The sequence below is a fragment of the Crocodylus porosus genome, unplaced genomic scaffold (assembly GCF_001723895.1).
Source record: "Crocodylus porosus isolate Cpor-Errol unplaced genomic scaffold, CroPor_comp1, whole genome shotgun sequence".
Taxonomy (NCBI): domain Eukaryota; kingdom Metazoa; phylum Chordata; order Crocodylia; family Crocodylidae; genus Crocodylus; species Crocodylus porosus.
The window spans coordinates 684,089-709,161 of record NW_017728914.1 but is presented as its reverse complement, the minus strand read 5'-3'; the positions used below and the strand labels follow the sequence as shown (position 1 = coordinate 709,161).

At 49.1% G+C, this 25,073-nt stretch overlaps 3 protein-coding genes across 4 annotated transcripts in view; 2 read left to right on the top strand and 1 right to left on the bottom strand.

Annotated features, from left to right (window-relative positions):
• Positions 1-126: 126 nt before the first annotated feature.
• On the bottom strand, positions 127-4,079 carry NDUFA2 (NADH:ubiquinone oxidoreductase subunit A2). The gene is made up of 3 exons (XM_019534782.1): positions 3,922-4,079; positions 1,607-1,713; positions 127-365 (listed from the first exon to the last, which is right to left on the bottom strand). Exons 1-3 carry the CDS (start codon positions 4,026-4,028, stop codon positions 274-276), a joined length of 306 nt encoding a protein of 101 aa, XP_019390327.1. The 5' UTR covers positions 4,029-4,079; the 3' UTR covers positions 127-273.
• Positions 4,080-4,172: 93 nt separating this feature from the next.
• Positions 4,173-22,742, top strand: IK (IK cytokine, down-regulator of HLA II). 2 transcript variants are annotated; one of them, XM_019534776.1, is made up of 20 exons: positions 4,173-4,276; positions 5,029-5,095; positions 5,658-5,750; positions 6,069-6,128; positions 7,169-7,336; positions 7,422-7,536; positions 9,312-9,382; positions 9,492-9,538; positions 11,722-11,885; positions 12,026-12,134; positions 12,603-12,642; positions 13,161-13,392; positions 14,278-14,296; positions 15,986-16,064; positions 16,506-16,586; positions 17,368-17,425; positions 18,100-18,188; positions 18,410-18,518; positions 20,418-20,452; positions 22,391-22,740. In XM_019534776.1, the coding sequence occupies exons 1-20, from the start codon at positions 4,261-4,263 to the stop codon at positions 22,416-22,418; spliced, it is 1,680 nt and encodes a 559-aa protein (XP_019390321.1). In that variant the 5' UTR covers positions 4,173-4,260; the 3' UTR covers positions 22,419-22,740. The 2 variants fall into 2 exon arrangements, with proteins under 2 accessions (XP_019390321.1, XP_019390323.1); XM_019534778.1 differs by lacking the exons at positions 18,410-18,518; positions 20,418-20,452 and having other exon boundaries at positions 22,544-22,742.
• Positions 22,743-24,204: 1,462 nt separating this feature from the next.
• WDR55 (WD repeat domain 55) overlaps positions 24,205-25,073 on the top strand; it is an 8,923-nt gene continuing 8,054 nt past the window's right edge. The window contains exon 1 of the mRNA XM_019534705.1: positions 24,205-24,222. Within this exon, the coding sequence (XP_019390250.1) occupies positions 24,205-24,222 (18 nt within the window). The remainder of the gene's footprint in view (positions 24,223-25,073) is intronic.

Below are 25,073 nucleotides of genomic sequence, written 5' to 3'. Positions count from 1 at the left end.
TGGCTGCTTAGGCAAAGACCAGAACAGTCTCAGCTGACCAGAAGGAAAAGGTCTCCTTCCTGAAACAGTCATTACTGAATCACCACAGACTCAGTCCCTCTAATAAAAACGGCACAGATTACAAGATACCTTCCAGCACACCATCTCTATTAAAAGCATGCACCTTACAATATGCTTTATATGCAGTAAATAAGTTACAATGACAGATATACATGTTCTTTGTAAGCCCATTTGAGCAAAGGCTCCAGCACATGCAGGCTTAGTTCTTTGTATTCATGCCTTGCTTTTAACAATGTTCTCCAGGGCCTGGGCGACTTGGTCCACATTCAGGTTGTTCAGGGGCACACACCTTTCCCTGCCAAATTCTGGGGAAAGAGAGAGAGAATTATCAACATCCAAAAGAACCACCTCATTTTTTTCCCTCCTTAGCCTTAGTGCACCATTTATTCTCTATTGCAGATCTGCAGTGTATTAGTTGGTCTCACAAATATGGCATGTCATAAGGCTTTTCCCCCTTCCTTTTCTCAAGTTTTGGCTTCTCCATTTCCTAGCTATAAATGGTCTTCCTCCTCCTCCGTTCATATAGTTCTGTCCTATTCTTTTGCTTACCTGCACTCTGTACTGTTTGTCCCCTGAAAAAGAGATTATTCAGAAAGCCTCCATGAGCAAGGCTCCTAGTCTGCCAGAGGCACTGCTCTGCCTTATTTCATTCATCTCAAAATCCTGAGAAGTGCTTGAGGACAAGCTGTCTGAAAGATTTTCTGGTGTGCCCCCTGCTGGTTGTATTATAACTCTCCTGCTTGGTTCTTACTGCACTACTTGCCTCCATAATTCATTCCATATGCCAATTCTAAGGATGCTTAAGGATCTTTTCAGGAAAGTAGTAGTAGTAGAAGGGGGGGGGGGGGGAAAAAAAAAGAAGTGAAAAAACCTAGCAGAACACAATACAAAGCAAGAGAAAAAAAGAAAACAGCACAGAACAGAACAAAACAAGACACATGCATCTGTTACAGGAGTCTCAGCTTAGTAGACACCCATATCAGACAGAAATATTCAAAGGGAAAAAAATTAACTTCAATCAGAGACTTAAGCACACTGCACACTAATGCTAGCATTCAGAACTATTTGAACTTATCACCATCATGGTAAGTTTAAGTGTCTTAACTCCTTAACCTTGACCTCATGAAGAATATCTTGAATTTGAAAGCTTGTCTAAGTTTAACTGGACCCACCACCTCATTGGAATAAACATGTCCCCCCAAAAAATCCTTGCTTCATCCTAAACCATCACAGCTGCAACATACTTTAACTCCTTAATCTCTTGTCCTTTCATAAGTCAGGCTCTTGTTTTGATTTGCTGTCTTGCTTTCTTAATTCGCAGTCTCATCCTGAATCCATTCCCTTGTGTGCAACGTATATTGTCACCCTCCTATGTATTAAAAGCAATCCACTTGACGAGTTTGTGGTTTAATACAGCCATCAAGTGTATAGTGCCACAATTGCTCTAGTGAGCTTTTCTGAAGGTAGTACATGAAGCAAGAGGCTAAACCTCAAAACAAAAGGGCCATGATACTGATAGGGTGCTGCAGACTCCCTCCCAACTCACCATATCGAGCCCAGAGTTTAGGTTGCACTTCTGAGCATTCCCGGATTAGGATGGGGAAATCTGGGTTTGCTTTCTTTAGAGTTACATAATGCTGTTCAATGAAGTCTCTGCAAAGAGAGAACAAATTAAGTCCCAACATCATTGTCAACCATAGCTACTGCAAGTGAAAGAGACTGGAAATATATTCAATTCCTAGGGCCTTGGAAGCTCCACCTGCACTCAGTCCTTCTAAAGCAAACTCTGAAGCATTCAGGAGAGGCTGTCCTATTCCCCATAAAAGTTACAGTAACAAAAAATTTGTTCCTCAGCTCTGCACCTCTCACCTAGATCAAAGTGCTCATCTGGTAGCATCAGGGCTGTGAGAGGTTTTGGAGGGTAGCAAAATAAATGCAAAAGGTTACAAGGGATCTCCTATCCTTTGTATTCAGACAATGTCATAACATCAATATTGTCCTTTCACCTCAGGCAGAGTCAAGTGTCACTTATCACAGTACAGGAAGTTCCTCTGGCATGCACAGAGGGACTCTAGCTGCAAGAGAGAAGTACAGAGGAGTATTTTATTAGTCTTCCTCCTACTGGGGCAAGCTGTCAAAGGGAGCAGACTCAAAACAACTTCTCATTCCACTGCTTTGAGTCACACTGCCCAGGAAGGTCTTATACATCACTGACCACCATCATGGAACGTTACAGGACACAGACTAGGCCACAGCATATAGACTGGTCTCTCAGCTAAATTCATGCCAAGCCTTATCACTTTTGCCAACTCTCTCAGCATACCATTTTGTTACAGCTTATAGGAAACTTACAAGTTTATAGGCTTTAGGCATTAAAAAAAAAATTTAAAAAAAATGAAGCAATAGAAAACCCAGTCATTCTTAATGCTCAAACCTGTTAGCTGAATTAGTGTCACTAGAAACGATGCTCACTTTACTGGAAAGCCTAACAAAGCAAAGCAAGAGTCAACACATTCAGAATTTAAGGGCTGGGAATAGGTGTTAGGATGACAGACAAGTTTGTGCAGTTCTACAGTAATTACGCATTGCTTTTGTCCCAGGAAAAAAGCCTTCCCCCTATCCTGCATAGTTCAGAGAGATTTTGAAGTGTAGGATCCTGGAGTAAAGTGTGCTAACACTTTCCCCAGGACATGACTGCATGCACCTGTAAGGTTACTCTGCTTTCCAACACCCTGCCCCCCCCCAGACAAGCCAGCTAGGCTGTACATTCTTCTCTGGCAGAGCAGCCTGAAAGGGCACCATGTAAATGATTGTGCCACACCCATTTTGATCCAGGTCAAATAAGGCCGGTGTCAAATGAAAGACATTAGGTTACTCTACAATTCAGAATGGCCATGCTCAAGACGCACATTGCCCAAACAGTCACTCTCAAAATAAACAATCAAACAAAACTTTGCAGCACAAGTAAGTATTATGGGGGCTTTTCAATTAAAAATGTACTCTGGCTCACTTTCAGCTAGTTCCAGGGAAAGAAACCCCATAAGCTCCCTAGAAGAGAATTCAAGTGGGTGTGTCTAGTCCCTGGGACCATACTACAAACCAGGCTCTCACTATCACTTGTGGCAAAGGGAGTTCAGAAGAAACTACCCCATGAGTAGGTTTCTCCATTCTCGTTTCATAGTTTCACAGTTTCTAGGGTCGGAAGGGACCTGAGCAGATCACTGAGTCCAACCCCCTGCCATGGCAGGAAAGAGTACTGGGGTCAAACGACCCCAGCAAGGTGTACATCTAGCCTCCTCTTAAAGACCCCCAGGGTAGGAGCCAGCACCACTTCTCTTGTCACTTGGGCGTATGCAGAAAAAAGATGTAAGAACTCCGATCTGCCCAGCCCGGCTCTCCCATAAGTGCTGCTGTCAGAGAATAAATATAAGGTCAAATGAACACTGGCCTGACCTCACACAGCAATATCTAGAGGCCCAGCCTTGACCATCTGTCGTGGGAAGCAGGAGCTGGAGAAGCTGCAAGCAAAACTGACACCAGAGCACCCTGAAGGGCAGTGAGGGAAGCGCGCAGTGACCGCCTCAAGAGGGAGCGCATCCAGCAGGGTCCAAGAGAAACTACTTCTAGCCGCGGCTCAAGCACAACCCCCTTCCCTGCGGTGCTCTTTCACGCAGCCCCTGGTGCTCTCCCGCTGCCCGCCCCCGCGTCTCTGGCCAGAGCAGGGCCGCTCCTCCGCACCGGGGTGCAGCGCCGAGCACGGCGGGGCCTCGACGCAAGGACAAGGAAGGGCCGTCCTGGGCGGAGTCCGCGCCCAGGGGCGTCACGGCGGGCCGGGGCCGGGGCCGGGGCCAGGACCCGCACCTGACGCCCTGGCTGCTCGGCGAGCGCTGGCACAGGTGGATCCGAATCTCCTTGAGGCTCCGGCCCAGGCTGCCCCCGATGCCCCGAATCGCCGCGGCCGCCGCCATCCTCGCAGCACGCCGCCGGCCAATCCCGTGCCCTGCAGGTCTGGAAGGCGCACTGTGTCACAGGGGCTCCAGCCAATCGAGCCGCGTTTTGAAAACCTCCTTAGCCAATCCGAAGACAGCTACCCGGGATGTCCTAGAGCGCTGGATTGTGGGTAGTGGTGAGCGCGGTGCATAGTGGGAAGGGGCGACCCCGGCGCTCAGGTGTTGTGTTGTCGCAGCCGCGCGAGCCGAGATGCCGGAGCGGGACAGTGAGTGTCGGTGGCGGCGCGAGCCTGTCCCCACCCCCGCCCCTGCGGCCGAGGCGCTGCGGGCCCCGGGCTGGAAGCTTAGCCGCAGCACGACGGCCCTGGCTCCGGCAGCGGCCTGCGCCTAGGGTGCGCAGGGCTCTGGGGCCGCGGCTCTGGGTTTGCCACTGACCCCCCCTGCGCGCACCGGGGGACGTGACGTCTGTGTGTGTCTGTGTGCGTGCGTGTGTGTGAGTGTCTTTATATGTACACGCGTATGTGTCTGTGTGTGTCCTCCCCGTTTGCTCCCCTGCGGGGACCCACCTTGGCAGCCGCACCACAGAGCAGCCCCACGCCCCCCCAGGTGGCACCCCGATCCCATCCTCCACGTGCTCTGTGACTGCGCTGTCCACCCTAAAAGCAGCTTGTCTTCTGGAAACAACTGCAAATTATTCCCAAGCATTTTCACATGGACTTGAAGCTGCAAGAACATGGGGTCAATGCAGGTTGCTGTTGGCTAGTGACTACCTGGAATAAAATAAGTACCTGTTCTGTACGTCCTATGCAGGGACTAGCTGCCACGTATACATGGAGCAGCACAAATTTGTTTACTTTGGCCAACAAAAAGTGTTGCTATTCTCTGTTTGCTCTTGACTGAATTCCCATGTTATTGCTCTCTAGTTTGGTGCTTACAAACTTCCCCAGCAGGTATAGAAGTGGGCTTGGGAGTGCAGTGTTCAGGTTGAAAGGCTCAGTTCTGTGTTTCTTTCACCTAGATGAGCCATTCTCCAACCCTCTGGCCCCAGATGGCCATGATGTGGATGACTCCCACACCTTCAACCAGTGAGTATATGAGCTTTGGTGTCTTTCTCTTTAGAGGGAAAGTTTAGAATAATTTGTCCTGTGGAAAGGTAGGATTTTGAGAGTTTTATTGCTACAGAAAAAAAATTGTCAACAGGTAATAGATTTCAAGACCAAAAGGGAGACCTTTATGAACCTTTACTCTGACCTGCGATATAGCATAGGCCAAAGAGTTCTCGTGATTCCTTTATCACACCTAATGACTGTTAGCTAAATTGCAGCATATCTTTAGGATCCAGCTAAGGACAACAAAGGAATGGAGCACCAACCTTATCTGTAGGCTCTTTTTCAGTAGTTGGTAGTCATCTGTTAAAAACTTTTGTCATATTTCCAATTTGAACTTGGTTATGTCTGTAATCCAGTGCAGGCAGCTGTGCCATAATCTACTGGGAGCATAGTATTCAGATTGAGAGGCTCCAGTTGATTATTGTCCTGTTTTCAGGTTCAGGGAAGGGAAAATTCATCAAGGAAAAAGAGTTATGATGTTGGAAAAATGAGTATGTTGTCACTGCTGCAACAAGCTGCTTTTCTTTTCTTCTTCTAGGTCCAAGCTGACCAATGAAGACTTTCGAAAGCTGCTTATGACCCCGCGGGCTGCGCCAACATCTGCACCACCCTCCAAATCTCGTCACCATGAGTAAGTAGATTTTTGTACCCCTTCACTTTGCTTTTTGACCCAATATGAGCATATTGGTCTTGGACAACTTAATACGATCAGTCCGAGTTCTCATTTTGAAGGTTTTCAGATTCTGTTTCTGCCTCCCTGTTAGTTCAATTAAACTAGATATACAACTGGGCAGAAAGTCTAAGGACCCTATTCTGAATGTATTTGATTTCTGGGTATGTTAGTGCTAGCTCTGAGTTCCCTGTGTGGCTTGTTGCCTTTAGTTCCTCCTGCTCCTGTCTTGTGCACCTCTGCAGTTTGTGATGTGTATGTATGTTTTTGCCTCTGTAGGATGCCCCGGGAGTACAATGAAGATGAAGATCCAGCTGCTCGCAGAAGAAAGAAGAAAAGGTAAATTGGGAAAGCAATGTCTCAGGAGCCCCCTGCACCCATCAGTCATCCACTTCCCAAGCAGTACATCAGAAAGTGACCCTAACTGGTCTGGAATATCAGTGGGTTCTGGAATGAAGGAAAAGGACCAATTGTATTAGAAGTATTTTTGATAGTGGTTGTAACCTTTCACAACCCCTAGCATAGGAGTTGAGGGGTGCAGTAGGATGGTATCAGAGATTGCATAGATTGTCCCAAGAAGGATACTAGAAAACAGGGAACACTTGAGATAGCCCGCCCTCTTTAATGGTAATTAGGAAGCAAATAGTATATCTGCCCTGTTCAGCATTTCACTTCAAGTACTGCAGATGTCTGTATTGTGGCATGTGTACATGGGGCAGTGTAGAGTGGGTTCTTCAGTGCTAAAGTTAATGTTTTTCTACAGTATCTAACTTTAGATATATGTCATCTTCCACACTAGCTGCGTACCTAAATACATTAGGAATAAGTATACAAAGAGGGTTAGGCAAGAAAGATGGTCTTTGTTTTCCACTGAGAAGTGAAGACCTGAATGGAGCAGTCTGGTGCAGGAAGGCTGTCCTGGATAACAGGAGCTGCTGAGGCAGCTTTTGCACTTATAACAAAGCAAATATGAAAAGGGACAATCAAGGCCAGTCCCAGAAAACCAGAGGAGTGGAGGGAGACCTTGTCTAGGGGAGACTGCAGCAGTTTGAGCAAGGTTTTATAAACATGTTTTTTGTTTGTTTGTTTGTTTTCTGAATGCTGTTGGGGTAACAAGAGGAGCACAGTACAAGTGTTTGAGGATGGGGTGCTGTTGCCCAAGGCAGACAGCAGTATTCCATGCTTGTTGGAGCTTGGAGATCTGTGACCTTGGGGGAATGATGGAAAAAGAGTTGCAAGGAGCTAAAAGCCTGGCTGAAGTTTTGACTAAATGATGGGGGCTGGCATGCAGTGCTGTATGAATGGCTGTTGGCAACATTAGCCAGCATCTTGTAAGTATAACCCAATAACTCAGCGACCTAACCCTTTTCCCACCCTAGCTATTATGCAAAGCTGCGTCAACAAGAGATTGAACGAGAGAGGGAGTTGGCTGAGAAATACAGAGATCGAGCAAAGGAGAGAAGAGATGGTGTTAACAAAGACTATGAAGAAACTGAGCTGATTAGCACAACTGCCAACTACAGGGCAGTGGGACCCACTGCAGAAGCGTAAGTGAGCTTGTTTCCATTCATTGCCCATCAAGGTGTAGCCTAGAGTTGGTCATACACAATGTGCTCCCTTTTCATTGCATAGGGATAAATCAGCTGCAGAGAAGAGAAGACAGTTGATCCAGGAGTCCAAGTTCTTGGGTGGTGACATGGAGCATACTCACTTGGTGAAAGGTCTAGATTTTGCGTTGCTGCAGAAGGTAAGCACAGATAATACAGCAATAAGGCTTTCTGTTAGAGGTGCACTGATGCATCTGTCTGATATTGGATTGCAATGATATACAGTCAGTTTTCTGTACTAGAAATCAGCCGGTAAATGCCCTGTGCATGCATGCAGCTGCAGCACAGCATGTAGGTAGTGAGGAGCACAGCCTGGCAGCTTGCAGAGCTGCGTCCAACTGGTTAGTTTTTTGTGGGGGGAGGGGCAGGGCACAGATCAAGACCCCGCCCCATGAGAGAAGGGCTGGGGCAGGCACAGCCCAGCCGGGGTGGGGCAGAGCACAGGACAGAGCTGTGGCTTGTCCAGGGGGCATGGGGAGGGGGGGACAGCTTCCACTGCTGTGCGTACCCCAGGAGGGCACGGGGGAGTGGGGGGAAGGCGTGTGCCCCCAGATCTGCACAGGGCGGGGCAGGACAGACTGCCGCTGTGGGCTAGGGCTGGGCCGGGCTGCGCTTGAAGCAGGCGGTGGCGGTGCTGGGAGTGGGGCTACATGGGGCGCTGCAGCCACCCCAAAATTTGCTGTAGCTCCTCCCATAGCCCCCTTCCCAGCACTGTCACCACCCACCCCAAGTGCTGCCCCAGCTCTCCCCTTCCCCACACCCTCCCACACACCAGGAAGAGCCCAGTGCAGCCCTGACCCCAGCCTGCAGTGACATCCTGCTCCACCCTGCCCTGCACAGATCTGGGGGCACATGCCCACTCCACCCTCCCAGGGTGCATGCAGCAGAAGCTTCCCCCCTGTGCCCACACCCTCTGAATGAGCCGTGGCTCCATCCTGCAATCCGCCCCTCTCCAGCTGGGCTTTGTCTGCCCCAGCCCCACTCCCACCCTCACCATGGGTGCCTTGATCTGCTCCCCTGTGCCCCTTCCCTTCCCCCTCCCCTTCTACCACAACAGACTTACCAGCTGGACGCAGCTCTCCAAGCTGCCTACATGGTGCGCTGTGGCTGCGCGCATGCACAGGGCACACTGCCCCAGCTCCAGCCCTCAGTGGCATCCCATCCCACCCCACTCTGTGCAGATTTGGGGGCACATGCTCCCCCCTCCCCCAGGGCACTCCCAGTGTGTGTGCAGTGGTGGGAGGCGCCCCCAGATGAGCTGCAGCTCTGTCCTGTTCCTGTTCTGTCCTGGCTGGGCAGTGTCTACTCCTGCCCCAGCCCTGTTCCCACCCTCACTGCAGGGTCAACAACCACCCCCCTCCTCCCCAAGCGCTCGTGCCTTCCCCCGCCCTTCCCTTCCAACACAACAGACTTATCAGCCTGATACTGCTCTTCAAGCTGCCGGGCCGTGTATCAGAAATCAGATTGGTATCGGCCAATATGCCTCCTTAAAAATCGGCTATTGGTATTGGCCCCAAAAATCTCTATCGGTGCACCCCTACTTCCTATTTGAAGTACAGTGGGCTTGCCAGAGTCCTCATAAAGTAAATAGAGTGAATTATTCTGTGAATTGGTGTTGGAACTGAGAATAGAACCCATGAGTTCTCTCTCATTCTCTTGCTATAATCTAGTAAATGAAGAACACTGTGGAAATAATGTAGTTAAATACTATTCTGTCTCATTTGGCTTGTTCCTTGGCTGGATCCTTGCCCTGTGTGGGGGAGCTTAAGATGGGATAATCCAGTGCAGGCAGTAGAACTGGGGTGGTTTTTTGGTACTTGTTCACAGATGTTCACTGTACCTATGATTTATTCTGCTGCGGCTTTTTTGCTTTTTGATAACAGTTTCCATTTCTGTCCCTTGCCTGCCTAACCAGGTGCGTGCTGAGATTGCTAGCAAAGAGAAGGAAGAGGAGGAGATGATGGAGAAACCCCAGAAGGAAACAAAGTGAGTGCAACAGGATCGAGTTCTCTGAGTAACAGAGAAGACATTCCCTTGGGGAAAGGAAGGAGAATGGAAGTGGCTATTCTTGAAATGGTTTTCTCTTTCTTTTCAGAAAAGATGAAGATCCTGAAACTAAAATTGAATTCAAGACTCGTTTGGGTAAGAACATGGACATGCTTCACTTGGGCATGTGGAAAATGTAAAAAAGAGTCTTGGTTTGATGAATGCAAGAGCCTGACAAACTGGATGAGGTTCCCTTAGTCAAAGGAAGTTCAGGAAAGCTTTATGGAGGCTGGCAGATCAGCTGAGGTCCTCAAAGGAGATAATTTGTTCTTTGGACCAAGGCTGTTCATCTTTAAGCAGCCCACATGCGTGTTTCGCCCTAAGCCCAAAGCTCCCCAGCCATGTGCTCTTCTGCTGTATTGCACACCTTGTGCATCCCAGGCACTGCAGGCTGTACCATGCTGTGCTGCCCTGTTCCTGAGGCAGGAAAATAGAAGCTGGAGGAGGAGTGAACAAAGAGCTCCTATACACGTCTAGGGAGCCTGCTCCAACGTGCTGTAATTCCAGCACGTCTGAGCAGACTCTATTGAGTCTGCTGTAGCATGAAAATTACTGCATTCAGCAACCTCCAGTGTCATGTGTATCAGTGTCCCTGTGCTGAAAAATGGTGGTGGGGCATTTTAAATTAAAGCTTGTTTGACAGACTTCCATTCAAAGCACCCCATCACTATTTTTCAGCATGGGGATGCTGATACGTGTGATGCTCTGGGCATTTTTAATTAGCATGGCTCTCAGAGCTCCTCTAATTAAAGTGCGCCCTAATGCCTCCCAGAGCACGTGTAGAGACCCTTAGAGACCCTTGCTGCTTTGGTAGCCTGAGCATCACAGGGAGTAAGTCTGGAGTCTCTGGTCAGCAGGAATCCTGGTTTTCTCTGATTTAAAAAAATTGAAAAAATCTCTGATTTAACCCCCCCCACCCAATTACACGTTTTTCCGTGATTTAAAAATGAAACGCCTCTATATCTATATATACCCCTCTCTCTTCCTATATCAGGTGAACACAATGTTTTATTGATATATATACAGTTTTAAATCAATTTGAAAGCCTACCAGTGCCTCAGTCATCATAATAATAAATTCTAAGTACCTACATATTTTGGTGTTTGATTTTGGTTTGGTTTTTTTATCTTGGAAAATCAGAGCTCCGCTGACCCCCTTCACTTACCAGGATGCGAGTGCAGTTGCAGCTTTATCCCTGCTGTTTTATGGTGCTGAGCAGCCCTGACATGTCATTGCCCCTTGCTTCCAAGCCACAGCCCCCCCCCTTAGCCCTGCCAGTGCCTCACTCGACCCGCAGCCCCTGCTTGCCCCCTACTTGCACCTTCCCAGCAGCAGCTCCCCCACCCAGCACCAGGTGGGTGTGTGGGGCAGGGGTGTGTGATCATAGGTGTTGCAAGGGGGAGTAAATACCCCCCCCAGACTTCCGTGCCAACAACAGGGCACAGGACAGCACCCTGGCTGGACTGGCACCAGGTGGGAACCAGTGCAGCATGGTGGAGCAGGACAGGGAGACTTGGTGCTCCTACTGCCAGGAGCCCTGCACCAGCTGCACCACCATGGTCACCAAGGTGAGGCATCCCCTGCCTGCTGCAACAGTGGGAATATACAACTCCATGCTGCTGTCCCCACTGATGCTGGGTGGGGAGGGGGCACCTCACTTTGGCCATGATGTGGCTGGTGTGGTGGGGTTCCCAGTGGCAGCAGCTAGACCAAGTCTCCCTGCCCTGTTCTGCCTTTCTGCACTAGGTTCTGCCTGCTGGGCTGCGGAGGCAGCTTCTGCCTGGTACCAGCCCAGCCAGGTTGCAGCCTTGTGCCCCACTGTTGGTGCAGAAATCTTGGGGAGGCATGTACCCTCCTCATGCGCCCTGCAACATGTTGCTAATGGGTGTGCCCAGACAGTCCCCAAGCCCTGGCCCTCCAGCCTTCCCCCCATAGACTTATCTGTATCCAGCTGGCAGGGCTGCTCCCACTACCCTGCCTGGCTGTATTACCAGCTGTGTGCACACTTGCATGTGTGAGTGTGTGCGCACAGGCGCATGGTGCCTCTTGCTTCTGATCATGCTCCTGTCTGCCCCAAACAGCTCATTGAAGGCTGGAACTCTGCTAGCCCGGAAGGGGAAACCCATGGTTTCCAGCTTCAAAGGGGAATATCCATGTTTTTCTGTGGGAAATGGAAAACCCAGATCCCTGCTGATCAGCAGAAATTGTTTCTGGGTTTCCTAGGTGGATGTTTCTTTTCTCAGAAGTATCTTCATCTTATGTGTCTGTCCCTTCCCCAGGTCGGAATATCTACCGTATACTGTTCAAGAATAAATCATATGAGCGGAACGAGCTGTTCCTGCCAGGGAGAATGGCTTATGTTGTGGATCTGGATGATGAATATGCAGACACAGATATTCCAACCACGTTGATTCGAAGCAAAGCTGACTGCCCCACCATGGAGGTAATCACCTAGGGTTTCTGCTAGTCCCCTTACTGCACTGTCTGAAATCACTACTCAGTCAGCAGAATTGTTCAGAGCAGCACTTCATAGAGGGGCTCTTTGGTCAGGAAATCACTCCTTTCATTGGTATTTTCTTTCAGGCACAGACCACGCTGACCACAAATGACATTGTCATCAGCAAACTGACTCAGATCCTTTCCTATCTGAGACAGGGTACACGCAACAAGAAGCTGAAGAAGAAGGACAAAGGTAGGAGCTGTGATAAATGCAGAACGGGCCTCAAACTCTAAGCACATTCCAAAGGAGTGAAAAGGTGGCAGGCTTAGATAACTGGCCCTTCAGGGCAGTGAATGTTTGAGGGAGCTCGTCCAAAAGTCAGGTTTCCTAAAGGTGAGAATGGGGATTCACCCGCTTGTCCAGTTGCTCTGTAGATTGGACTTGAACTCGGCTTCTTCCAGTTTCTCCTTTCAGGCTGAGGGGGAGCTGGTTAAGTAGTCAGTCATGTGAGAGGGTACAACGCGGGGAAGTATCTGTCTAAAGGCAGATTGCTTTTACGAAGGGATGTATATGTGTTCTGCGAGCCTCTTGCAGACCTGCACTCAAGCTGCTGTGTAGTGGCTTTGTGAGCTGCTCTGCTGTGCAAACCTTTATTAGACAAGGTAGGGGAAGTAGAGGAATGGAGATGGACTGTCTTTGACTGCTTTCTTTGGCTTGCAGGAAAGCTAGATGAGAAGAAGCCCCCAGAAGCTGATATGAAGTAAGTAACCCCTGTCCCACTCTATCCCCATTAGGGATTCTGGAGCGAGATTTCTCCTCTAGGATTTCCCTTAGGCTGCTTACACTTGGAACAAGCTCTCCAGGAAGCTGCTTGATGCTTTTATGGGAATTTGGTGAGTTTGTCTCAGGAACTGGGGAAGGGGGCGGGTAAGAGGCACCGTACAGATGCTTAGGCTTATCTTTTTGATATTAGGACTTGGAGAGATGATGAGGTCAGGCCAGGGTGAAAGGATATTTTTAGCTGAGCCATGAAATTGCTGGAGAGTTTGTACTGTCCTGGGGCATACAGAATGCAGGAGCTGCAGAGGAGCAGGCTTTTGTTTTCACATGAGTGCAGGGCTTCAGCCAACTTGGGACTGTTTTGTTGATCTCCCTTTAGGGGCTGTAGCCTTCTCTGGGCTTATGTTTGCTTACGAGTATGCCTTTGTGTTAGAATGGGTGATCTTTTGGCCTCTGGTCTTATGTTACTGGTAACTTCAGAATCCATTTTGTTCTTAGCATCTTTGAAGACATTGGTGATTATGTGCCAGCCACGGCAAAGGTGCCACGGGAAAAGGAGCGGGAAAGGTACCGGGAAAGAGAGCGAGATCGTGAGAGGGAGCGAGATCGTGAGAGGGAGCGCGAAAGAGAGAGGGATCGTGACCGGGATCGTGACAGGGACCGTGACCGGGAAAGGGAAGAAGAAAAGAAGAGACACAGCTATTTTGAGAAACCGAAAGCTGATGATGAGGCGAGTCCATCCGCGGCACTGAAGTTACTCATGAAGCACAGAGTATTTCATAACTAGGGAGCATTCTCTGTGCCAAAGTGGTCCTGTGGCCTAGAGGAAGTTTGGGATAGTGACACTTTTTATCAGCTCCCCATGCTCATTTGTTAATATACGCACTCCATAGGGATTGTCATAGCCCTAAGGTATCATGGTATTTTCTGCCGCCAAAAAAGAGTAGATCCAGTGTCTTGGCCAGGATTCATGTTATGACAGACTTCACGGATGGGATTGCTTTAACTGCAGGCTACTCATAAGCCTTGCCTGAGTCGTCGTCAAAATTCGGGTTTGAAGCAGGCCTATAAAATACTTGTGTAAATCCAAATAGACTTTGCAAAAATCGCCCCCCATGGATGAGTTCAGAATCAGATCCTTTGACTTTGAACTGTTACAGCATATGTGCTTAGGCTGTCTGCTCTCTGGGGACAGAATGTGGCTCTGTTGCATGCTGTTGTGATAGTGAGCAGAATGATTGGAGCACTTGTTGATAGGAAAGTTAAGTGGAAAGCTACAGATACAGCAGTGCTTTTTTTTGTGACCCATCCTCAAATGCTCACATGTTCATCTCTCACTTGGGTAGAGTCTCACTGCTCAGCCAGTTGGTGGGTCAGCTGAGTATCTTCCCCCTACTGCAGCAGTTGCCTTTGTAAGCCAGAGCTGAAGAGAGTTCTTAGGCTTTCACTGACTTAAGGTGTATTCTTGAATCCCTTACGCACCTGTGAGTTCAGTGATAATTTGGAGTGCAGCTTACTACAGGATTAACCCCTCAGATCCTGAGGTCATGAGCAATGTTCTTTCATTTGTTTTCTAGCCCATCAGGATAATGCTTTTCTCTCCTTTCTTTTCCAGCCCTTGGATATTGATAAAGGTGAGTTAGTTTGGTGTACATGTGGGCATGGCATGAAGTGGGCAAAACTGAACTCCAGTACACAGCTGGGACCTTCTAAACCAGGGGTGGGCAAAATATGGGCCGTGGGCCGGATTTGGCCATCCAGTTGATTGGATCCAGCCCACAGGCAGGCACCCACCAACTGATTTGATATGGCCCACAGTGCTCCACATGGAGTTGAGCCCTACCCATTCCCACTTGGGGCAGCCAGAACCATGCTACTGCCAAGCCAGGCTGCTCCCAGTGCAGTTCAGTCCCTCCTCGCTCTCCTGCAGCTTTTCCTTCTGCCCCTGCTGCACAGCTCTGGGCCGGGGAGGAGTTGGGGGGGAGCTGCAGCTGGAGCCCCATGCATTGAGAATGAGCTGCCTGGCTGCAGCTTCATCCCTGCCCAGAGCAGTGCAGCAGGGGCAGGCGGTGGCGGCGGTGGGAGCCAAACAGCTAGGCAATTGCAGCTGCATGGGAGCAGCCCCATAGGGAAGCTGTCCACACTGACCAAGACTGGGAAGGAGTGGGTGGGGCTTAGCCCCACGTGGAGCACTGTGGGGGCAGCAGCAGGCTGGATTGGCGGGAGGGGGGGCAGTGGGATTTAGATTGCACCTGCACTGAACTGCCTGGGCAAGCTGTGCTGCACATGCCCTCTACCTGCCCTCCCTCCCCATATTCCCCACTAGTCCCAGACCTAGCTTGCAGGCAGCCCTCCCCCTCCCCACCACTCTCCCTTCCCCCACCACACACATCTTCCACCCCACATGCCTATTTCCCCACACATACTTCACGCCCAGACCCCCTCCCAATATACAAGAGTAAGACACTTTATTTTGAGCCACTATGCAATTGTCTCTATATACACTAAAACCCCCCCTAAATCAGGACAAATTATTTTTTGAAATAAAATATAGTAGATGTTTGGGGTTGGTTTTTTTTTAAGTTTATGATTTGTTTCTTATTTATATTTCTTTAAACTGATATCTTCTGAAACATTTTGTGTGTGGCCCTTGGCAACTCACCAAAACTCATTAAGTGGAGCTGCAACTGAAGTAATTGCCCACCCCCTGTTCTAAACATGCTGGTTCTATGAGGAGCATAGGACCTGGGCACTTTAGGGAATAACTTTTTTTAATAGTAGGGAAATTGGATGCCCCAGGGCATTGGGAATTGGGCGAAGAGCTCTTCACCTCTGTGACACTTGTGTATATACAGTTCAGGCTGTTGGTGATAGTAGTAATTCTCATCTTGGAGAAGTTTGGCCTGTGCAGAACTACTTAGTGGGTCTGAGCTGGCTCCTGCTTGAACAGGGTTCCCCATCCCATTGGAATTAGCCAGCAGGAAGGTCAAGGACTGATTAGGCCTTGCCTGTACTACATCTTGCCTTAGAAATTGACTTTATTTTCTTTGTTGCGGGTTGCATTAGCCCCAGCCCCTGCCCATCCTCCACCTATTGGGTGTTTTCCTAGGACCACCTTTTTTCCAACAGCTGGCAGAGTGGGACATTTGTTTCTCCATATGCCCAGTTGAAAGACTTGTTTTGATTGATTGCTGTGGCTATGAGAGCAGGTTGTGAATTGTTCTAGTTTCCTACCAGTCCTGTGCCTGCAGCAGATGAGGAGCTAAACCTGCCCCTTTCTCCCCCTGTGAGAGTGGAGCCTAACTGCTTTTGTTTTTTATCAGGGCCAGGCTCAGCCAAAGAGCTGATTAAATCTATCAATGAGAAGTTTGCTGGAGCAGCTGGCTGGGAAGGAACAGAATCATATCTTTTTATACTGGCATACCAACTAGGCCATTATCAGGACTCTGGGGTTTTCTCACTGCATCTTGCTGTATGGGTTTAACTGTCTGGGCATCTCTCCTTTCCTGCAGGAAGGCACCTCTCCAGCCTGGCATGTGCCTTGTCCCACAAAGGTTCTCACTTGTGCATATGCACAACTTGTTTTGGAGAGGGCTGGGCAAGAAATGCCCTTTTGAGCCATGCCTCTTTGTGGCACATTAAGCAAACTTTGTACCATCACTGCCCTCTCCCTGCTGGGAAAGGAGTCCTACTGACCTTCTCAGCCTCCTGCCACTGTCTTCCTGGTATGTGTGGGCCCTGTGCACTTGCCAGATTGGCTCTGGGAGTACAGCCTGTTCATCTGGCTTCTTCCTCTTCCTACTAGACAGTGTCTCCTCACTGAATTTCCTTAACATGAGGCACATTAAAAAAGCCTGAAGACAAGAAGCAGCTAGGTGACTTCTTTGGGATGTCGAACAGCTATGCTGAGTGCTACCCTGCAACGTAAGAGTCTACTCACTGAAGGTGGGGGCTGCAGGGTGGGACCTGGGGGGTGCTGTTGTGTTGCTGTTTCTCTGGAAACTGGTGCGATTTAGAGCTGAGAAGCACAGGTACACTCGTCCTGCCTCTGTGGCCTTTGGCCATGTGGGAATGCAGCATGACAGGTGTCACTTGGACTGGGGTGTGGCAGTGGTTAAAGTGGGGGCTGATGTCATTGAAGAGCTAGTGTTAAAGTCAAAAGCTGATGGCGCCTTTTGCAGTATGAAGTGCACTTGTGGCCAATATGTCCCATCTTAGCTGGCTGCACTAATCACTGCCACAGCTGTTCAATGACTAAAAGCAGCTTCTACTTGTGTTGACCTGTCAGAGCCTGCAGCTAAGAGCATAGGAAGGAGATGGAAGCTATTCCTACTTGTGCATTATTAAAAGACTTGGTTAACTAGCAAGATTCATATTCTGTTTACAAGTTGACCTTTAGTGTGATTTTTTTTTTTCAGGTATAACTGAGGGCATTTGGCCTTACAGTCTCTCTGCTGCCAGTGATGTCTGAGATCTAGCAAGCCATCAGAAAGCAAAGCTTGCTTCTATTTGTGTGGTTTGCAGTTAGAAAAAAACAGCTTTTAGCCAGTGAGCACATTTTGTCTGGAATTATCTAGGGACAGTTTGCTCAAAGCTGTACTACTCTCCATAATAGAACATAGTTTAAGACCCTGGAGCTGGATTTCCAGGACACTGGTATGTGTTGCATGCCCCATCCAAATCATCCTCTCCCCTTCCTTTTCAGAATGGATGATATGGCTGTGGACAGTGATGAAGAAGTGGACTACAGCAAAATGGATCAGGTATTTCCAGACTATGACCTAGCTAAAAAGCCCAGAGGTGTCTAACTGAAAGGCAAGATCCCGTACACAGTAGGCTTGGACATAGACCCTGATATAACTGTTTGATTTTTGTTGTTGGCTAGATAAATGTTATAGACCCCTTTTGATCTTTCTGTGGTGCTAGTGAAAATTACGTGCTCAAATAAGTAGGCTAGGAGAAGGATTCTAGTTGAATTTGGCTTTACTGACTTGATCCATCATGCTGTGTTCTCTGACCAAGACTGAAGCCTTGTTTTCTGCCTTCAGATTTACTGTTCCAAACTAAATTGGTTAGAGGAGTTCAACTAATGAGTCAAGAGAAATTAGATAATCCTGATCATTTGACAAGAGAACCTATTGAAAGATTTGCCTTTGTGTGAAGGCTGAAGCAAAACCCTTGGGTACAGTGACTGATGTCTTATCCCTGCTCTCTGTTGTTCTGAGCACAGTTAAAACCCTCTTAGAGCTGGTGGCCAAGAGTTCCTGGAACTTTGTGGTCAAGTTGGGTGTGAGCATTCAGACTGCTACCTACTCCAGGCTGCATTGATTTGGAATATGGATTGTGGGCCTGTTCATCTCTTCCTGGGCTTGCAGCCTGGACGGGGAGCAGCAACTGATGCCTTCAGAGGAGTAGCAATGATTCTGTCTTACTGCAGGGAAACAAGAAGGGGCCCTTGGGCCGCTGGGACTTTGACACTCAGGAGGAGTACAGCGAGTACATGAACAACAAGGAGGCCCTGCCCAAGTAAGTTTAGAGTTTACCCAGAAGTTGGGGATTCACTTGGAGGGAGCAGAGCAGGTGGAAACTCTCCTGCCATCTCCTGCTTAGCCAAAACAGTACCTCTTTCAGGGGCCCAGATTGGTCTTCAGGTCTAGGGGCCTGTTGCCATCCCACCTATCACATTAAACTGAGGGGCCTGTCTTTGTCCTCATTACCTGAGCTCTTTATTTGTTTTTTCCTTTCAGAGCGGCATTCCAGTATGGAATCAAGATGTCCGAGGGTCGTAAAACACGGCGTTTCAAGGAGACAAATGACAAAGCTGAGCTGGACCGGCAATGGAAGAAGATCAGTGCAGTGAGTAGCTTGAGCGAAGACTCCCTAACGATCAGTCCCCAAAAGGGATTCTAAGGCCAAGTCAAGTTTCTTGAGTACTGGAAAAGACTCCCTTCTCAGTGTGTAACAGACTCGCTCTGCGAGTCCACCACCACTTGCCATCCAGTTGCCTTCAGCAGTCTCTCCAGGCTGGCTTCTTTCCTCATGGGTTGGTGGCGCAGGAAGGTATGACAGGTGTTTGTGTGTTCAGGACTGATGGCTTGACTCTGCTAGTCTTGTTAATTCCCTCCTGCCCATCACAGAGCCTCATCAGCCATCCCAAAGCCTTGCACTTTCAAGATTAGCTTGCATCTAAAAAATTAGGGACTACGAGCTGCCTATACCTCATATTGCAGGAAAGATTTCTGAATAGAAATTCAGGAAGTGCCTTGGCAAAGATTTTTGTGGATGATATCTTTTATTGGACCAGTTACATAGTGGGATAGACTTAGATAAACTTTCAAATGTGGGGTGTTCTTTAAAGAATAACATCATTCTAATGCTAAGAAAGTCCTTGTCGTTTGAAGTAGGCTCTGAGCAAGGGTCTCTTCATAAGTGACTGGTGAGGCTTGTCACCAGAGTTAGCAGTTCATATAACCGTAGAAATAGAATGTAAGGAGACCAACAAGGATTAGTGCTCTGCATGGCTGGGGAAAGGTCTGGCTCCTAGCTGAGGGCCCTGGGTGTAGACGGGGGGGACTACCTTTATAAGAACGTGTTGGCTGTAAATGTCTAGGAGAACAGCTGTTCCAAGACAAAACTAGAGGAAATGAGACACTCAACACAGACAAGTGCAGGGTACTGCGTCTGGGGAGAAGGAACAGGCAACACACCTATAGGCTGGGGAACACCCTTCTTGTCAACACAGTGGCAGAAAGGGACCTTGGAGTCCTTGTTGACTCCAGGATGAACGTGAGTCGCCAATGCGAGGAAGTGGTCAGTAAGGCTAGCTGCACCTTGTCATGCATCTACAGATGCATCACAAATAGGTCCAAGGAGGTGATCCTTCCCCTCTATGCGGCTCTGGTCAGGCCACAGTTGGAGTATTGTGTCCAGTTCTGGGCGCTGCACTTCAAGAGGGATGTGGCTAGCATTGAGAGGGTCCAGAGGAGGGCCACTTGCATGGTTAAGGGGCAGCGGGTCAGGCCCTGTGAAGAGAGGCTGAAGGGCCTGAATCTATTCAGCCTCCACAAGAGAAGGCTGAGAGGGGATCTGGTGGCTGTTTACAAACTCACCAGGGGGACCAGTGGGAATTGGGTGAAGCTCTGTTCCCCCGGGCACCACTGGGGGTTACTAGGAATAACAGCCACAAATTGTTAGAGGGAAGGTTCAGGCTGGACATCAGGAGGCATTACTTTACAGTTAGGGCTACCAGGCTCTGAAATGGACTCCCAAGGGAGGTGGTGCTCTTTCCTACCTTGGGGGTCTTCAAGAAGAAGCTGAACAGATATTTGGCTAGGGTGTTATGACCCTGCACTCGTTCCTGCCCGGGGTAGGGGGTTGGACCTGATAATCTGTTTAGGTCCCTTCCGATCCTAAGCACTATGAAACTGAGAGACAAAAACAGGTAAAAATGGGTAAAAAATGAGAGACACTTTCTGGCCAGGACAATTGTGGCCGTGAGCAAAGCTGAAGAGGGGGAATGGGATGCCTTCCCCAGTCTGTGAGAGCTGTGGGAAAGCTCCCCTCCTTCAGCAGCCTCTAGGAAAAATACAGATTAATGTGGTTGCACAGTTTTTTCTTTGTATCAAAGCTGCTAGAGTTCCAGGTGCCTAAGAATCACCAAGTCTTGGAGCTTCCCCCTCAGTCTGAGGATGATGAAAGCGCCTTAGGGCTGCCAGTGGCACTCTTGGTATTATGTTGACTATGCTTTCTCTGCAGATCATTGAGAAGAGGAAGAAGATGGAAGCTGATGGGTTAGTAGACTTTCATCTTTAATGTTAATTTGCTGCTTTCCTGAAAAATGCGTGCACTGGGACAGAACTGCCTTTACCTTGGAACAGGCAGTGCCAGGATAAACTTTCCTTTCATAACCCCATCAATCCCGCCACAGTGGGACATGTTTGGGAACAGAAGAAACTCTAGGACTTTGTAGGCTTTGCCCCTAAGTCTGCTGGCAATGGAGGTAGTTCTTTTATTTCAGTGCCCCACATCCAAAAGCCTCTGTCCAGCTTTTAGGCTCTGTGTACTCAAGAAGCATGTTCTAGCTAATAACTATCAAACTTCCCACTCAACAGAACATTTCCAGGCTTCAGAACTTTTTCAGCCCATCTTGATGGGGGAGGGGGAGTTGTGTTGCATATGTCTTCTAGAAGTTGATCTACATGAGCCACCAGACCCAGGCTTGAAATAGTGTGGCTGTCCTAAACACTAATGCCGCCACCACCTAACTTCTTAAATACCCTTCACTTAGTTGCACTGAGTGGGCCTAGGACCCCCAGTTGCTTTAAGCTAGCAGGATTTTAAATTTCAGAGGAGTTTATCCTTGGCTTTTCTATGTCATTGCAGTACCCAGGGCGTTGCTAGGTTGGCTCAGGCAATAGGACATGAAGGGCTCTTTCAGAGACCACAAAACTGCTTTCCTGCTTATTATTACCTACTTGCTACTTTGGTTAGAAAATTGCTTCTCCATACCCAGCTTCCCAGTGAGCTCCGAGCAGCAGCTGTGATCAGGCTTTAGCTCAGGCTGTCTGTCCCAGACTTCAACTGAATACCCGCTTGGGAGCATGGTTTTGATGTTGGCTTATGGCAGGCAGAGTGCCATTCAGTATACTGCTGCTCCCTGTGCACACCGTGACTTCCAATCCATTAGGTTGTTGTGGCAGAGCACTTGGGTGCCCTGCGCCTAAAAGCAGAAATGGCTCAGGAGAGACCCCTAGTGCTGAGAAGGGGGAGGCTCAACTGCCAGTCACCAGGGCAGCACAGGTGCTGGTTGCTAGGGGAGCCAAGGGGATCAGCTGACAGGAAGGGGCAAGGCTTGGCTTAAGCCCAAGCATGAGGCCAGGAGGGCAGTTCCCCTCTGGCTAAGGAGAGGGGAGCTCAGCCAGTGAGGAGATAGACTGCAGGAGCATCCCCTGGTTGCTGCTATGACTTGGAGTATTCCCGGTAGGGATAGAATGTGGTTTTGACTGGACGGTTTAGAGTTTATGTTGTAGCCCAGGGGCTTGAGTTTTCTGTTTGTAGTTTTATAAGACTGGAGGACCGGGTGAGGCTGTAGGGGTTGGAGGAGGCCTCATAGGAGCCCCACAGTAGCGTGGGGACCCTGGTGCCATAGAGGGTGCAGCATTTGGGGCGCAGTTGACCCCAGTTCCAGAGCGGGGGGGGCAGTGAGGAGCCCCGGAGCCAAGAGGGGGCAGTGAGGAGCCCCAGAAGTAAAGAAGAAGGGCCAAAGGCATAGGGCAGAACCCTGTCAGGTACTATCTGCGAGGCTTGGGCTGCGGTGTAGGGAAGGAAAAGGAGCCGCAGATAGAGCCCCTGACACTGGGCATATAAAGTGGGCAGCCTCCCGCTAATTACATCACTCAGTCAATTAAGATCAAGGCATGGCAGGCGAGTAAACAGGCAGTTAGCCCAAGACAGGCAGGTGGAGCCACCAATAGAAAGGCTCCCTGTGAGATACCCCTGTCACAGTTGTATCTGGCTTTGAGAGCTAAGTGCAGCTTCTCTTGTGCTTCCGCCCTGCTTTGGAAGACAGGCTGTGTGTGCACCTGGAAAACAGTGGGTGCCTCCAGGATGATGATCATTCCTTAATAGGAAATAGGTTGAGGGGAAATGGGTCTGAAGCACTAAGAAATCTCTCATTCTTGCTGACAGGAAGTTACTATCATTGGCCTCATGTCTGTCTTTTGTTTCAGGGTTGAGGTGAAGAGACCAAAGTATTGAAGTCCCAGTTGAGTTTCTCTGTCTTGTCCTCCGATCTCCGGAAACTTGATCCAGTGGACACTTTTTATTTCCTGTTTTTTATTCAAGTTCTTCCCTTCAGATTCTTCTTGCAGGCTCTGGACTAGAGCTGCTTTCCTCTCTGCTCTCAGCAAGGAACTGGGTATATGTGTATGTGTAAGGGGCAGGAAGAGCTTTCTGGGGCCAGTAGGCCATGGGATTGATGCAGGCAGTTTGCCCTGGCTATGTTTCTTCCTCCCACATCTTTGCTGTGATCTGTGATTTATAATTGATGTAACTGCAATAAAATTGCACTAAATCTTTGTGTGTACTGCATTCCTTGTGTTTTGGCTGGGGACAAGGGGTGGTTAGGCTCAAGCGGGGGAATTTTTTTTTGTTTATCTAAAACAGGCAGATTGGGTTTAGAGGACAGGAGAAGACTGGATTTCAAGAGTGATACTAGGAGAGCTGAGGTCTGGAGAGCACAATGCAAAAATTAGTGTTTTCACTGCTTTACCACAGCATCATGGAAATCAGGGCAGAACCAGGACTTGAACACTAGTGTACTGAGCCTTAGTTGTCACAGGCCAGCTGGGCGCTGTGAGTGTATCAATTTTATCATGAGCCAACTGGGCTGTTAGGTTCAGTTTCAGATCAAGGAGGCAAAGTTGGGAGAGTGAAATAAAGGCAAATCTCTCTCTCTCTCTCTCACACACACACTCACCCCCCCCCCTCGTTAACCAGAAGATTAATGCAATAAGCAGATAATGCAGTATTAAAGAGCTAATAATAGTAAATAAATAATAACAACAGATAGATCAATTCTGTTGCAGGCCAACTGGGCACTGTGAGGGTACTAGCTGCTGGGCTGTTCAAAACAACAGATAGACATGGGTTGGCAACTTATCGATAGTCCCTCAATGCCAGGTATGTGTCAAGTGATTCCAATGAAGTCAGGTGTACCTTGATTAATGCTGTCAGAGAGTTACCGGGGAAGGTCCCTTGATCAGGATCTGATCCTCACTCACACCAGGAGTCGGGTCCGGGCGCGAAACAGAAATGACTGTTCTGTTCCCTCCTTCCTGCTGGTTACCTGATACATGTGCTTTTTATACCTAGTTTTTTGTTAATTTGTTGGTCTCAGAGCCACTCATAATGTTGCCCTATAGCTGTTACCTTATGGGATTGAACAGTGTCAGAATTATCATAAAAGGTTACTACCCAGACTAGGGTTTATCCAATAAGCAAATTATGATTCAGCACCTTTAGGTTTGAAATTGACATTGCTCTGCCTAAGTTCCAACCCCTTTTAGGCTTCATTTGAAGATGCTTTCTTGGGATATCTTTTCTTGGAATGTGTTGGGTGTGCCAGGCAGTTGGATCCAGTTTTATCATCAAGGCTGAACCCTGAGCAAAAAACAGTTAGGTCTCCTAATCTTACAGCTACAGCTTTGCCTATGGGGCCCAGTCAGTTTCATGAACAGTTAATTTTATCATTTTGGTTAAACTTATGACAGACAAGTTACATTTGCAGTTTACAAACTTACAAACTAATATTACCTGTTTAGGCAAAATACCAAATGCCTCCAAAAAGCACATATTTATTGCTTATTAATTCCTCTGGTTCTGGCTGTTACACTTTTTCTAACTGCTAGAAAAGAGCTGGCTTTCTTCTGACTCCAGGAAAAGCAGTTGTACTAAAGCAAATTTGTTCTGGGCCTTTCAGAGGGGGATATAGAGCAGTAACCCTGTTTTACAGACCAACAAGCAGAGGATGTAGATTTGAGACATGCATCAGAAGAACAAGGTCACTATGGAGCTCAGACTTCATGTTTTCCTGAGAGAAATCTGGGTCCCTTGTTGGTTTGGAAATGAACTTACGCACCCTGCTTTGTTTGTTTTTTCTGTGAGAGAAGAACAATAAAGTTATTTGCTTCCTACCAGACAGAGAAAGAAAGACTTTTCCTTTGTCTGCAGCAGGAGCAGGGTTTGGTTTCTGCTGTGCAAAACTTCTGAAGTAAAGAAGCTATCCTAGGTTGAACTCTGGCTTCTTGCATTCAAACTCTAGACGGGGAAAACAGTGCGCGGCCTGGGAGCAGCGGAGCATCGAGGCCTCCTGGGCCAAGGGTGTCAAACGCGTCTGCCCCGCCGGCCGGGAGTCGGGGCCTGGCGGGAGCCCGGGCGGGGCGGGGAAGGGGAGTCGCCGTGGTGCAGCAGTGGCTAGCTTAGACGCTGTGACCCACGTGGGGCTGAGAGGAGCCGGGGCCCGACAGCCGCGGCCGGAGCCAGTGCGTCCTGCGGCGAAGGTGTACGGGGGGGATCGGGCTGCGCCGCGGGGGACGGGCTGCTGCACCCCGGGGGTCACAGCGCTTGAGTCCGGGCTACAACCGGGGAGGAGCAGAAGGGGAACAGAGAAGGGACCGGCTACTGCCGCCAAGAGGGACGGGGGGAGCACGAGCGTCCTGCAGCCCCACCGCTGACCGCAGGGTGTGCAGCCGGAGCCGGACGCAGGGCACGCGGACCACCCCGCTGCAGCCGCCGCTCAGCCGGGGGCGCCCGCGGGGCTCGAACCTGCACCCGGGACCTCCGCCAGGGGCGGGCAAGTAGCTCGGCAGGGCGCAGGCGCGGGGCCGCCCCTCTCCCCGTGCTTACAATGGC

Bases quoted from the DNA above. Each gene is read 5' to 3' on its own strand.
- NDUFA2 (XM_019534782.1), bottom strand. From the start codon at position 4,028: ATGGCGGCGGCCGCGGCGATTCGGGGCATCGGGGGCAGCCTGGGCCGG. The intron at 1,714-3,921 runs GTGCGGGTCCTG...CTCTCTTTGCAG, and splicing joins CCGAGCAGCCAGGGCGTCAG to AGACTTCATTGAACAGCATT. The intron at 366-1,606 runs GTGAGTTGGGAG...CTCTTTCCCCAG, and splicing joins TAAACTCTGGGCTCGATATG to AATTTGGCAGGGAAAGGTGT.
- IK (XM_019534776.1), top strand. The intron at 6,129-7,168 runs GTAAATTGGGAA...TTCCCACCCTAG, and splicing joins CGCAGAAGAAAGAAGAAAAG to CTATTATGCAAAGCTGCGTC. The intron at 16,065-16,505 runs ATATCTTTTTAT...AACATGAGGCAC, and splicing joins GGCTGGGAAGGAACAGAATC to ATTAAAAAAGCCTGAAGACA.